General features: G+C 40.6%; 1 protein-coding gene and 1 long non-coding RNA gene across 5 annotated transcripts in view; one reads left to right on the forward strand and one right to left on the reverse strand.

Annotated features, from left to right (window-relative positions):
• Positions 1–7,291, reverse strand: part of LOC136712265 (uncharacterized) — a 28,169-nt gene extending 20,878 nt beyond the window's left edge. The window contains exons 1-3 of one of the 4 annotated variants that reach the window (XR_010804814.1): positions 7,191–7,291; positions 5,061–5,229; positions 623–795 (exon numbers count right to left, since the gene is read on the reverse strand). This is a non-coding gene — a long non-coding RNA (uncharacterized LOC136712265). Of the gene's footprint in view, positions 1–622; positions 796–5,060; positions 5,230–7,080 lie in introns of all 4 variants that reach the window. The other 3 variants (XR_010804813.1, XR_010804812.1, XR_010804811.1) reach the window with 3 other exon arrangements.
• Positions 7,292–7,379: 88 nt separating this feature from the next.
• xbp1 (X-box binding protein 1) lies at positions 7,380–10,471 on the forward strand. Its single transcript, XM_066688719.1, is given in 6 exon segments — positions 7,380–7,724; positions 8,136–8,232; positions 8,522–8,638; positions 8,763–8,819; positions 8,822–8,929; positions 9,322–10,471. Coding segments are annotated over 6 exon segments (1,164 nt in total). The 5' UTR covers positions 7,380–7,491; the 3' UTR covers positions 9,874–10,471.
• The last annotated feature ends 4,147 nt before the right edge of the window (positions 10,472–14,618 follow it).

A 14,618-nucleotide genomic window follows, 5' to 3' on the forward strand; every position in this document is an offset into this window, starting at 1 on the left:
TACCACGTAATCTTCTCTGCGTCAGTAGCTCACTTGCTCCCTCTCGCTTAAAACATGCAGAACCACATCCCTCCGCCTCCCCAGCCTGGGTCCAATGGCCTCTTCCTCATGGCCAGGCCGTCGTTCCCTCAGCCGAGTGGGTTAAGGCCAAATAAACTTCACTTCATCATTACGATCTTCAACCTGCTTCTACAAGTTGTTGTCTGCACTACTGAACACTGCTATCCTCTAAGCCACCGCTGAGCCACATCTGGAGACAGCTGGACTGCTCAGGGCTACCCAGTTCCCTTCAATAAGCCACACCGTGTAAATCGGATATGGAGACAAATACATAAAATCATATATTTTGAGCTCTCAGCAGCTCTTAATAAGTAGATAGTCTTGCCTAAACCTTGCATTTGTACAGTATCTACTACTTCATATGTCCCGTTTCCATCCCAACCAAATTAGTATCGTTAAGGGTGAGTTACTTATATTTGGTCACCTTGCTTTTATGATCTGAAATTGTACTCTGTGTTATCATTTTTCAGGAATAAAATGGTTGGGAAAGCAGCAGCATGGGAAAACATTAAGGGATCAAGGGAGATCTAGCCTTGAATCAACACAGACCCAGCCCATTTACCTCCTGTAGGCCGGACAGTGCCAGGTGTTTATTCCCACACCCCACTCCACCCAGGGCCATTGTGTCAGTATGATCCCTGCTGTGAGAGTCTCCACCCTTGACATACCGAATGAATGCTTTTCCATGGCTTTGTGTATTGATTGGAGGGGTTGGCAGTAGAACTAAAACAAAATCTAAGAGAAGAGAAGGGAAAAAAGCAGTCAATATTTAATTAATATAACAGGTTAGGATGAATCTTGAAATTACACGGTTTAAAACCTAGCATTTAATAATTCTACATTCATAAATAAGTCTGCACCGTGGGTTTTGTAAGTAATATAATTACTAGTTTTAGGAAGATTAAATTATTGCTGATCCACAAACCGAGCTATGGGCTGGTCCTCTCAAAGACATTGCCTCAAATAACATCCCCGCCTTCATAATTGTAAGACAACATGCGCGTGTAAGTGTGAATTTGAACTTGTAACCCTAAGAGCTGCAAAACTATTAGATTATGATGTGATAGATATTGAGGGAGAATCATGAGATGCACCACCCTACAGTGGAAAAAATAAACCGTTTTAAAAGCTAAAGAAGGGACAGCATTAACCATTAACCATACATAAAAACTATGTCTTATGGGTTTTAGTTTACTCAGTCCTTTAGAACACACAAGCTACTTTATCAGAGACAGCATAACCACAGTTTAGTGGAGGAAATGACTGTTAAACTTCTGCTGGTGTCATATTCACTGTTAACTGCAATGATGTAAACTAGTACGGATAGAGCAGAGACCGAAAAAATGTATGGTTCATATTTTCCAATTTCCATTAATTATATGATTCTTTCTGTTGTCAGATTTATCTGTAGTTCCCTTGTAGATGTAAATGTAGATGAAAAAGCACCAGAAAAAGATATTAGGTATTTTTCTTTCCCTTGTGACAGCCTTGTTGGTGTTTTGATTGGTGTTTGGTGTATGTACAGTGAGGGAAAAAAGTATTTGATCCCCTGCTGATTTTGTACGTTTGCCCACTGACAAAGAAATGATCAGTCTATAATTTTAATGGTAGGTGTATCTTAACAGTGAGAGACAGAATAACAACAAAAAAATCCAGAAAAACGCATTTCAAAAAAGTTATATATTGATTTGCATGTTAATGAGGGAAATAAGTATTTGATCCCCTATCAATCAGCAAGATTTCTGGCTCCCAGGTGTCTTTTATACAGGTAATGAGCTGAGATTACGAGCACTCTCTTAAAGGGACTGCTCCTAATCTCAGCTCGTTACCTGTATAAAGACACCTGTCCACAGAAGCAATCAATCAATCAGATTCCAAACTCTCCACCATGGCCAAGACCAAAGAGCTGTCCAAGGATGTCAGGGACAAGATTGTAGACCTACACAAGGCTGGATCGGGCTACAAGACCATCGCCAAGCATCTTGGCGAGAAGGTGACAACAGTTGTTGCGATTATTCGCAAATGGAAGAAACACAAAATAACTGTCAGTCTCCCTCGGTCTGGGGCTCCATGCAAGATCTCACCTCGTGGAGTTTCAATGATCATGAGAACGGTGAGGAATCAGCCCAGAACTACACGGGAGGATCTTGTTAATGATCTCAAGGCAGCTGGGACCATAGTCACCAAGAAAACAATTGGTAACACACTATGCCGTGAAGGACTGAAATCCTGCAGCGCCCGCAAGGTCCCCCTGCTCAAGAAAGCACATGTACAGGCCCGTCTGAAGATCGCCAACATCTGAATGATTCAGAGGAGAACTGGGTGAAAGTTTTGTGGTCAGATGAGACCAAAATTGAGCTCTTTGGCATCAACTCAACTCACCGTGTTTGGAGGAGGAGGAATGACCCCAATGACCATCAAACATGGAGGTGGAAACATTATGCTTTGGGGGTGTTTTTCTGCTAAGGGGACAGGACAACTGCACTGCATCAAAGGGACGATGGACGGGGCCATGTACTGTCAAATCTTGGGTGAGAACCTCCTTCCCTCAGCCAGGGCACTGAAAATGGGTCGTGGATGGGTATTCCAGCATGACAATGACCCAAAACACACAGCCAAGGCAACAAAGGAGTGGCTCAAGAAGAAGCACATTAAGGTCCTGGAGTGGCCTAGCCAGTCTCCAGACCTTAATCCTATAGAAAATCTGTGGAGGGAGCTGAAGGTTCGAGTTGCCAAATGTCAGCCTCGAAACCTTAATGACTTGGAGAGGATCTGCAAAGAGGAGTGGGACAAAATCCCTCCTGAGATGTGTGCAAACCTGGTGGCCAACTACAAGAAACGTCTGACCTCTGTGATTGCCAACAAGGGTTTTGCCACCAAGTCGAAGGGGTCAAATACTTATTTCCCTCATTAACATGCAAATCAATGTATAACTTTTTTGAAATGCGTTTTTTTTTTTTTTTTTTTTTTGTTATTCTGTCTCTCACTGTTAAAATACACCTACCATTAAAATTATAGACTGATCATTTCTTTGTCAGTGGGCAAACGTACAAAATCAGCAGGGGATCAAATACTTTTTTCCCTCACTGTATTAGATCAAATTATGCAGGATTTAATAGCATGAAAGAAACCCTGTGAAAGGTTTTAATCGAATTATGGCACTGAAAGAATCATGAAAAACAAAGGAGTTTCAAAGCTGCAGACAACAGAGTGGAAAAAAATGCAATTAAACTGACAATGAAGTGATTTGCAAACCTGAAACAAAATAAGTAGGAAACAAAAAAAGTAATTTACTATGAGAGAATACACTGAAATCTGTTAACGGGCTTCTGACTCTTACAAATCCTCTAAAATAATAGGGAAGCAATTTGAATGTTAAGGAGAACAAATTCAAAAGCAGCAATTCTCAGACATGGCCAACATTATAAGCCCTCCGGATTGGCTGACACCATTGTTCCCAAGAAATGAGAGAAGGCATTCAGAAAGGATATCCAGGCACATCCATTGTCATCAGCTTGCGGGAGTTTTCTAGCTATTTGTAAAGGTTCAGTATGAGCCTTGTTTTAAGAATGATAAACCCAGGTGTACATTTCAAGCCACTAAAACATCAAATCTATTAAGATGCTCATACACACTAAAAGGCTAGCTATGATTACTGACAGGAAGTTTAAAAATACCAACCTCTGAGAGCCTTTTTTCCATAGGTGCGTGTAAACCAACACTCCTCCTACAGCCTGTTTTGTGTTACACTAGTGCCCTTATAATTTAATTAGACGAAATATCATCTGTGAGAAATCCACCTCTTATAAGTGTACATCTATTCTGAGCACAGCAGAGATATTAACCCGTCCATGCATAAATTGACCTTTTTCATGTATTTAATGTATCTGCTGTTGAAAGACTTCAAGAACGAATGCTGACTTACTTTCAGTGATAATCTCACCATTTAAACTCGAATGAAGAATGTCTAGAACACAAGACAAGACCTTAAATGTGAATTGGAAACAATCTGGCCCTTAGTTCGAAGACGTCTAAGTAGTCAATACTAAAATTTCAAGCTACACACATACAAATGTACACCCAGTCCAGTTCACTTAGTAGAAACTCAAACCTAGCCTTCATGGGAGCCCAACTTCACTTCACTCTAATCCTAACCTTCATCCAGACCACAATGAAATGCAGCTAAATTACTGTACAAACTATGTAAAAAGTTAAAACATCCTAAATGTAACTGAGACCATTTCTACCTTCATCTGTGTAACACACATATATAAATGTCCATGTCATGGAAGAATAAATGAAGACTTAGACGACAAAGTTGCCACACCCCTATATCACATAATATAAAACCGGTACTTTAGGAAAGCTTTTTGTTTGTGAGAGGATTTTTACCTCGATCTTAATCATACCTACCATCAGATACTCAAATTACAACTTGATGTTGGGGGTGCCGAAGCTAAGGGAGGCCTTTAATTTACTCATTAAGATTAGCCAAATGTTTTGCATCACCCTGAAATTATAGATAATGCAAAACCTTTCCTCCAGGGCATTTACAACTGCACACATAGAAACAGCAATGCGCTACATCCTGTTTCCAGCTAAAACATGTCAATATTGACTGAACAGGCAGCCCTGCTGTTCTGCTCGTCTCTTTTTAAACGTCGACACAGTCTTCCATGGGAATGTAAACAGGCGCTGTTTGCACTTTTCACAGCAGCTGTCCAGATACCAAAAAATAAAAGTAATAATTTGGAAACACATTGAATGAATAAGGATCAGCATTTGTTTCATACTTTAAATTAGAAACCAGTAAGAAAATACAGTATGTTTTGTTATTTTGTTGGACTATAAGGGAAGCTGGCTCATTTAACAAGGCAAGATTCCAGGTTAAATTAGTCACTGACTTAATATATTTTGTTACCGGTGGGTTTCACATTATCTGTTACAGTAACACATGACATAAATCCGTACTGTACAGAGAGTGTGGACTGGACACTGACCTGTAGGGGAATTTGCTGTGCTCTGGCATACTGTTCAACAGAGGGGACTGGGAACGAAATCCCCGCAGATCTAAATGGAGAAAACTCTTAGCTCATTGTTCTTCCTGGCTGAAAAAGTCCAGAATGACTTTCAAGGCAGTTGGCGATGGTGGCGGATTTTAAAACAGTCCTAAAAGATAAAAACAAAATGTTGAACACCTTCAAACAGTGTATGGGGCTATAAATATATCTTTAAAAAACAACCCAGATTTTCACAATCTTTTTATGCACGATGAAAGTTTGAACGACACATGAAAGGAGAAATGTGCTTTTAAAACTGAATTTGCACCTGCGAAAATCGGACTTTCAGTTTGGGGTTTCAGTATGTTGAAAGATAATACCACATCTGAATATGATTTGTTATGATATTATATATATATATATATATATATATATATATATTTTAAAAGTTGCTTATATTTAACTTTGAAACAGGAGTGCTACTACTTAGAAACCTGGGGGAGGGGGAAGGGGATTTAGGCTTCCCACACACACTACTTTGCTGCTTGCTAATCACTACTGTGGCATCTCAGCCGCCTGCATGTGGTTACACTCTTTTAAAAATAAAATGATGAAATTCTGTGTTGAGAAGATAAGGGTTGCAGAAGAGGATGCTGCTGTTATACTCATTTGAACGTGTCGCCACCGGTTTCATGACATTGCATCGAAGAGCATGAAGCAATCGTACACAGAAACCCAGAGTGGCATGGCCCACTGTAGCTCGGGCATTGTCTCACCCAGACGCTCGTCTGGCCTATGTTTTCCCACACATAGAGAGCACAGATCTCATTTTAAAAGAAACCAGCAACATCTAAACTGCATCAAATCACACATTAAAGTCAACAGGCGGGAGAACTGTGAGAGCACTATGTAAATAATATGAAACAGCAACTCAAAACTAAAACTTCAGATGTTTAGTGGGGGGTATTTTTAGTCAGGAAGGGGCTACAGACAGGTTTGTGCAATTAAATGACATAGGGGAACATATAGCCAAGAATCAGAGCACTTCAGACAATGATGAAATGAATATACTATATAATATGCATGTCATGAAAATGAATATATTAAACAGATTTTGATTATGTATTATAACGTTTTTAAGATCTACATTGTGCTGTATGCAGCCTGTATATTTATAATTATATATATATACTGTATACATTTCATATTTCAGTAATTACAACACAACTTAATTATGTATTTCTTAACGGACTCTCAATTTAAGCACAGTCAGACTGTAAAATGATCCTCACACCTACATGATAAATGAAATGTATATTGGAACAGATCCCATTGTACTCACATCTACAAGTTTTTAAACTAAAGGAGTAATTATCTATTAGACCTAGTATTAAAACACACTTAGTAGGATTATAACATCAAAATGTGTATCATTGTGGTGCTGTAATATTTCCATTAAACTTCCATCAAAACTCAAGTGCAATAAAGTATCAAACTCCCTTTTCAGAATATGCATGCAAATGTATTGTGCTTGAATTCTAATGAGACCCACATGGTCAATGATGAAATACAATGCAAGAGTCTAGACAACATCAATTGTATTGATTCAAGTGGGAGGACAGTTTTAATACAAGCCATCTTAGATCAACATGTCATAAAAATATTCACAGCAAATAACACAATAGATAAGGGTGGTGTGTGCTGTGAGCCAAAACCACCATGAAGCCGTCTCATCTGAATGCAGAGCTGGGCCTGGCGTGTGAAGTGTGTCAGTTTACTGATGGTCATTGCCATTGCATTGTCTCTAGTGCAATGTAACACCTTCACTGTTGCACATTATAGAAACAGCCCGTTTACATAATAGTAAGTTAACCAACTTCTTCCCGTCGTTGCACAACGAAAAATAAATGCTAATATGTCACTCAGCAGAAGACAACAAGTGTCAGTTCATGCTGTTTTTGAAAGTCGTGTAGACGTCTTTGCAAAACAAGGATATTAATAACTCTCAGCTGCAACTTACTCGATGCATGTCTGCTTCGGGACACATTAATATTAAAGCTTGTTATCTGGTGACTAAAACAGTTTTAATGTTATTTAATACGTATAGTACCAACATAACCTGGGAAGCACCTCTCTCCTCCTCGGGCAAAAACAACTTCATCCTCAGCCTCGTCAACACGTCTGATGCCACTGTGATGTAAATTTCATCAGCTGCGTAGCCAATCGCTGGCCAGGCCGTGTTGACGTCACCGCGCCTACTGGCCAATCGGGTCGTTACACGACAGTAGAAAGGGCAGGCAACAGGAACTGGCTTTTAATATCGCGTAGCTGTCAGCGGAGGAGGAACTGCGGGGAGAAAGCAAGCCGTGACATTATTTCACCCCCAGTTCATCGACAGCGGCTCTGATTCAGATCCACCGGGGGATACGGCATGGTGGTTGTGACAGCAGGAGCGGGAGGCGCCCACAAGGTGCTGTTAATCTCCGGGAAACAGACAGCACCGTCCGCCGGCTCTCACGGGGGCTTCAGCCGGTCCATTTCGGTCATGTTGCCGTCATCCGGGACTCCGGCTTCCTCCGATTCGGATTCAAACGGATCCGGGCAGCCCCATCGGAAAAGGCAACGGCTCACACACTTGAGCCCCGAAGAAAAAGCACTTCGGAGGTCAGCATAATGTGTATATATACTCTTTTTAAATCCTCCTCCCATTGTATTTTAAACGGTGAATCCTAAAATGTGACGTTCTTAAAGGGGAGGGTGTGCAGCCGCTACTGTATGGTCTACGGTGTTCTTTCAGTCCATCCTATGTGGCAACGCATTTTGTATCGCTAGGATATTGATTATTATTTGCAACTGCTGTCGATCAGTTATTGTTTGCGATCGCATCTCAATTTCCCGTAACGATCTGGCTCTGACTCCCGGCTTACACAGCGGAGGGGTTTGCGGATCCGGCTGTGCCTGCGTGGCAACATGGCGGCGGGTTGCGCAACCGCCCCTTTAAGTGTGATCGGCAGCAGGAGAACAAGGTCTGTCGGCAAAATGAATGACCAACCCCTCTGTTCCCCCTTTGTACAGGAAACTCAAAAACAGAGTAGCCGCCCAGACCGCCAGAGACCGAAAAAAGGCCAAAATGGGTGAATTGGAGCAGCAGGTTTTGGATCTTGAGTTGGAGGTAATTTCAATTTCTAGTTTAAATCAATGCAGAACTGGTGAAACCCTAATGGGTCGAATCCCAATTTGAATTGTTGTATGCATGAATAAAGTTGTTGCAAATGCCAAGTTATGATTGCATATGTGCTAGGTAGAACTGCATAAAAAAAAAAAAAAAAAATCTGAGCATGCACCACATCTTTTGATTGAAGTTTCTAGATCTATAAACTGTGTGGTATCCACTAATGTAAATAAAGGCCAGAATTAGATTGCAGGGAAGGATTCTAAATGGTTTTAATATCCTCCCACAGAATCAGAAACTTCACATTGAAAACAGACTATTGCGTGAAAAGACGCATGGGTTGTTAACCGAAAACGAGGAACTGCGCCAGAGGCTGGGGTTGGACACCCTAGAAGCCAAGGAGAAGGTACAGTCCTTGGCTTAATCTGTTCTGATCAGGGATGTGGTTTAATCCTTTGTGGGGGGGGAAAGGACTTTGAGACTCTGGAGTGTGTATTTAACCCACCTTTCTTTTCTGTGTTGCTCTGCAGGTTCAGGTATTGCAGTCCAGGGTGGATGAGGTCAGTTTGGTGACCGGGTCTTCTGAGTCCGCAGCACTCAGGCTACGTGTGCCTCCGCAGCAGGTGCAGGCCCAGACGTCCCCAAATCTGAAGAACTCCACATGGATACTGACAGTCCTAACTCTACAGACACTGAGGTGAGTTTCCCTGCCTCTGAACCACAGTGTGAAAATGATGCTGAAAGGACAATTTGACGTTCTAATCTTTTAACTAATTTGCAAGACTGTTCAGCAGCAGATAACTAGTAGCTATGGAGGAGGACAGTAATTGAGCCGGCTTGGTCTGGTAACAAAGCTATCTAAGGGTGAGTCAATAAAGAGAATTGGTATCATCCCTGATTGCTGTAGATCAATAGTCTCTCAGCCAGTATGTCTGACTAGCAAAGTAAAGGGACACTATCTTGCATGTGCCCGTTTAAATATCTTGGTCAAGATTACAAGCAATTACATGATCAAGCTTTAATACAATGCCTCGTTTGGTTTTGTTCCTCTCTGCTTCTCCTATTCTGATGCCCCTTCTTTCTCCGCAGTCTGATATCTTGCTTGGCATTCTGGACATCCTTGACCCAGAAATGTTCCTCAAGTGCAGCGACTTGGAATCCAAGGAGCTGCCGCAGCTGGGAGAGGACGGGCTGGATTCAGTACCTGCCTCCCCCTCTCCATCTGTGGGGTCCCCATCAGTTAAGCTGGAAGCCATTAATGAACTGATCCACTTCGACCACATCTATACGAAGCCTTTAGAAGAGGTGGTGTGCGTGGAGCAGAACGAAGAGAGCATCCCCGAAGTGAAGATTGAGGAGGTTTCCTTGGCGGTGGAGGAAGTGGTAGAAGTGGAGCCCGTGGAGGTCAAGGACGAGCCTGAGGAAGTGGAGCTGATCTCGGAGTTGAAGGTCAACGACTTCCTCACCTCGGTGTCTCCCAGCAACCCCGAAAAGTCATCTTGCCTGATAGATGCGTACAGCGACTCCGGATACGAACGATCCCCTTCTCCCTTCAGTAATATGTCCTCCCCTCTGTGCTCAGACAGCCCTTGGGATGATGTCTTTGCCAATGAACTATTTCCCCAACTAATCAGTGTTTGAGACCCTAATGTACAATTTGAATAGTCTTTTATGTGAAGTCTATTTTTGTAAACGATCATAACTACCTATATTTTGCTTTGCTACCACCACCCCATATGATTGGGATTATAGCTGCCCGCTGTAGACGACTGTTCGGATTAGACCAATACTAGCCAAACCATTGCTCTGTGTAATTGCCACAACCTAGTGAATTGGTCTTGGTCGGGTTCTCCTTCTCAGTCGAGTGACCCGCTTTGGGTTCCTATAAATCAGCAATTAAGTGCTGAAAAATGCACCTGCACTTGCTAGTGGTTGTGGGTAGATTCCAAATGTTGGGGATTTTAATATCCAGTATTCTGTAAATCCTGTCCTGTGTGGGGGAAGGGGGACCTTCTCGAGACCACTTTGTAAGAAAAAATAACTATTTATTTCTATTTTTTTTTTTTTTCCACGCCATTGAGTAATCAATTTAAACCTTTATTCCAGCATGTATAAGTGCATACATGTCCTTTGTTTTCCTCCTAATTTACGATGTAAATGTTTCAATTTTCATGATTTAAGTGGTTGCTTTCTTTACGGTATATTTAAAGTTCTGCAAAATTAAAACATGTGCAATGAATGATGTCTCTGTGGATTTATGACTTTTCTCTATTCATTCAAGGCAACTGTAGACTGATTACAGAGGAAGGGTAATTAAATGGTTGCCTAAAGATCTACTCGGAATTGTAGTCCTTGGCTGTCAATGTCTGTAATCTACACTGTAGTTTCTTTAGGGACCCCACCCAATTTAACTTCCCCTTCAAGGCTATAAACATGGCTTTCATGGCTGGCATTCCAGGATTGTTGAATTACATTATTCAAGTTCCCTGCTTAACTAGTGAGCCTTCATCTTGTCAGTCTCTAGGTCGTTTTGGTTTTGCTGGAGTGCTATTTAAAGTGTGATGACAAACGGCTTGAAGGATGGCAGTATGTGTATATAATCCATACTAAAACAGTCTTGCACTCAACCTGTGAAAGTAATCTACAGTTTTGCTTTTGCAGGATTTTTTTTTTTTTTCTTCAAAGGACTATGTGAGATGTCTGTTGAAAGGCTACTCAAGTATAAAATGTAGTGTGATAATTGTTAATGACCAGAAATCTGGAAACTTCCGTAGTGCTGCCCCCTATTTCCATTCAAAGTAGCTCTGTGGTGAGAGCGAATTACTACAGGCCGATGAACTGCAATGCATCAAATACCATCTTTAGAGCATACCTAATGGAAAATGACACCTCCAGTAATTATACCTGGTCAGACAAGGTCCCGACTGCAACCAGCATCTAAGGAAACTGCTCGTATGGTTGTAAATCCACTGTTCCCCATAACATTACATTTTTTACACAACTTCACAATACGTGCTTGTCCTACTCATTGTCAAATGTTAGTATCTAATCTTGTGTGTACTATCAGATAGCTGGTGAATAAGTAGACTATTCTGGCTAATGAACCTAAAACAAGTTCTGTATCTTTTGAAAATGGGTTATTCTAGAACTTCGTTGTGATGTAGAATGTAGTTTCATACGTGTCAATACATGACAAATCATTAAATGAAGTGAAAAGGTCATCTGTATGTGTTCTCCAAGATTTCAACATGTATCAGTGAGGCGCTGCAGTCTGAAACATGAGAATTTAACCACGCATGCTTGCTCTTCATTTCTGGAGCTATGCTTAGCAACTTTATTCCCCTTCTCCAGACCTCAGAAAAATATCTAGCGGGGGGATCCCCTAATCCTCGGTGTCTAACGATACCATTGCGGGAGTAACATTAGTCCGGCACATAATTAGAAATAGCATTCAGAAGAGCAACACCAATATCTTGAAATGACTACATCGTCCAGGATTGACTGTCAAAGCAGTAAGCACAAAATACAAAAACATAACGAAGAAATCAAGACTAAGAATATCCTCGGGGTGTGTATCTAGAGAGCTCTATTGTTCACAGGCCTTCTGTGTGTAAAGAAATCCTTTCTATAGGCATGTTATTGTTTGACCCTTTTTTATTATTATTATTCAACCTTCTAAATCTGTGTACAGCTAGATTTAAAAATAAAGGCTCTACGATGATAATCTATCATCAGAGCTGTTCATTACATGGTGAAACGGTACTAGTCAACAGTTCCTATTTTTCGGTACTGCCTCGAATGGGGGATTTTTACGGTTGTCGTAGTTTTCCATCTCAGCTGGTCTTGGTTTTTTTTCTACTTTATTTTTTTTTCATTCCTCCTATAGTTCTTGACACAATTGTAATGATATGTCCAAATTAAATTTTGAATTGCTGTACCTGTGTACCTTTTTCATTGCTGATTTTTGTGTGTGCAACAATTCTGAAGTGTTTAATGAAGTGTTTTTTGTTTATCATCACCGTCATCATCAGCCTATATCGATCCACTGCTGGATGAAGGCCTCCCCAAGATTTTTCCACTTGCTCTGATCTACAGCTTCTCTTTTCCATATAAATAGATGTAGATAAGTGCCCAGCAGTTTCCATTGTACGCTCAATATGTTGCACCTTCGAAGTTTGCATTCAGTGAGGTTATCATGCAAATGTTCAACCGCCTCACGCATCTGTAAAGTGTCGCTTGTGATCTAGCCTAGAAATATATCAAGGACCCATTTCACATTCACCTTCCAGCTTCTAAAAACACAAAACACAGCCGCTCTGAGCAATACAAGTAATCAAAACTTGGTAGAGGCCTACAGCTGTGGTAAAAAGTGTGACGTACACATTCCACAGATTAGAAATACTGCGATATGAAGTATTGTACTGAACAAAAGAAAAAAATATCTATGGTTTGGATTTCTTGATTTAAAAAAAGTAATTTGTAAACAAAAAAAAAGGGAAGCCCTCCCCCTCAATAGGCACACGCACTGTAACACTGACAGTCTAATAGTGAGGTGGATTAAATTATATCAGACTGAAATCTTTATTTACACAAAGAAAGCAACTACGCCAGGTATGGGAGTCAACAAAATACAGCAGTCTTTACAGGTGGACTCAAATCTACTTTAGGATAGTGAACAAGAGACACCTGAAGCTTGTAAATGGCTTTTGGTGTCAGAAGAAAGGGTTAAGTTAGGCAAAGCAAGACTCTCTCTTATAATCAATTTAAATTAGTGATGTCAAGTGGCAATACCCCCTGTCAACACCCAGGGCAGGATTATAGTAAATCCTGAAGAAGGGATCATGTGACCGTACCACAGCTGAGCAATTCCAGAAGAAGGATTTGTTGCCTGTATTAAGAACTCAATATGAAGGACACATATTTAAAATGTGTTCAACTCTGGTGGCTATTTTAAGAAGTTGAAAAAGGGAAAACACAACAGCAAATATATGCATCTATTTTTTCATCTTCCATGTGAACCCAATAAAGTTGTGACATAGTATCCATAGTAGCCATTCATATATGTAAAATAACTTACAAACCCTTGTCCTACACAATAAGTTAGTTTCACAGAACTCTCTCTCTCTCTTTTTTTTTTTTTTTTTTTTTTTTTTTAAATTATCCTGATTTTAACTTTTCAGTAACTGGAGTGCAAGCATGAAAACCTGATGAAAATCTTATTTCTAAGGCCTTTTCTGATCAGCTGACAGGGGAACTTGTATTTTCCATGCAGTGACATTCAGTAAGACAGTTTAATCTCATCAGGAAACGAGGACAGCCAGTAAATAATTGAGCACCGGGCAATTGAAAACTAAGCACCCTCCTCACCCACTCACACAAGCACGCAGGCACACACTCCTTTTTCCGCTCTTTAAAAAACATGAGATGCACCCGCTCATGCAAATGGATACAATTAACCTGTTGCTTGTGAATGCTTAATGCGTGAACATTGAGAACAACTGCTTTTAGAAGCTAATGTACCTGCCTGGAACAAGCATTTACCACATTTGAACATGTCAACCCATTAAGAGCTATATTTATGAGCTATATTTCTCCACACATCTTATACATTAAACCCCTCCTTTCTTGTCTACTTGACTGTCTAAAAATAACCATTGAGGTAAAGCTCAAATTAACCTTCAGCTGTGACATCCACTTTTAAAAGTGTTTTTGTTGAGCTTTCCTTAATCCTTAATACATAGACATCTCATCCCAGCACTCGCAAATCCTTCAAAGCAACGAACTATATGTTGGAACAACCCTGCCCAGCATATGGAGACTATCAGGTTAACAATTCTGACGTCTGAAATTCCTATTACAGGCTTGAATGCTCTTGACTCATCCCACCCACAACCCTGCATCCACTGACGCAGTTTGATTCTTCACCAATAAAGCACTCCACTTGGGGCTCAGGCAGGAATAACAATAACAACTGGAAGTTCACTTATCTGATGTTTCCACTAGAAACTAAGAGGATTCATTATACGCAGGGCTGAATGACTTGTCACAGTACGAGAGTAGTTACATGCATAAAAATAAGGAGGGTGTGTTTATGCACAGTAGGGACCTTTAAAAATATTTATTAGGTTTGATTCTTGTTTTCCTAATGAGATCAATACACCTTTAAATTCTGTTTGTTATGAAAGTATACACGAAGTGCAAATACTTATAAATTCCCTTTTTCTTAACACTGATGTAACATTCTAGGACTGATACCCTGCTTATACTGTGAGTGGGTGCCTGGGTGGACTGTGTCATGTCTAGACTATAACTGATTAAATTGCCATTCAAAAGAAATGTGAAAAACAGTGCCAGACAGGCCTGTTAACAATGAAGTCAGTGCAGGA

The sequence above is a fragment of the Amia ocellicauda genome, chromosome 17, assembly GCF_036373705.1.
Source record: "Amia ocellicauda isolate fAmiCal2 chromosome 17, fAmiCal2.hap1, whole genome shotgun sequence".
Taxonomy (NCBI): Eukaryota; Metazoa; Chordata; class Actinopteri; order Amiiformes; family Amiidae; genus Amia; species Amia ocellicauda.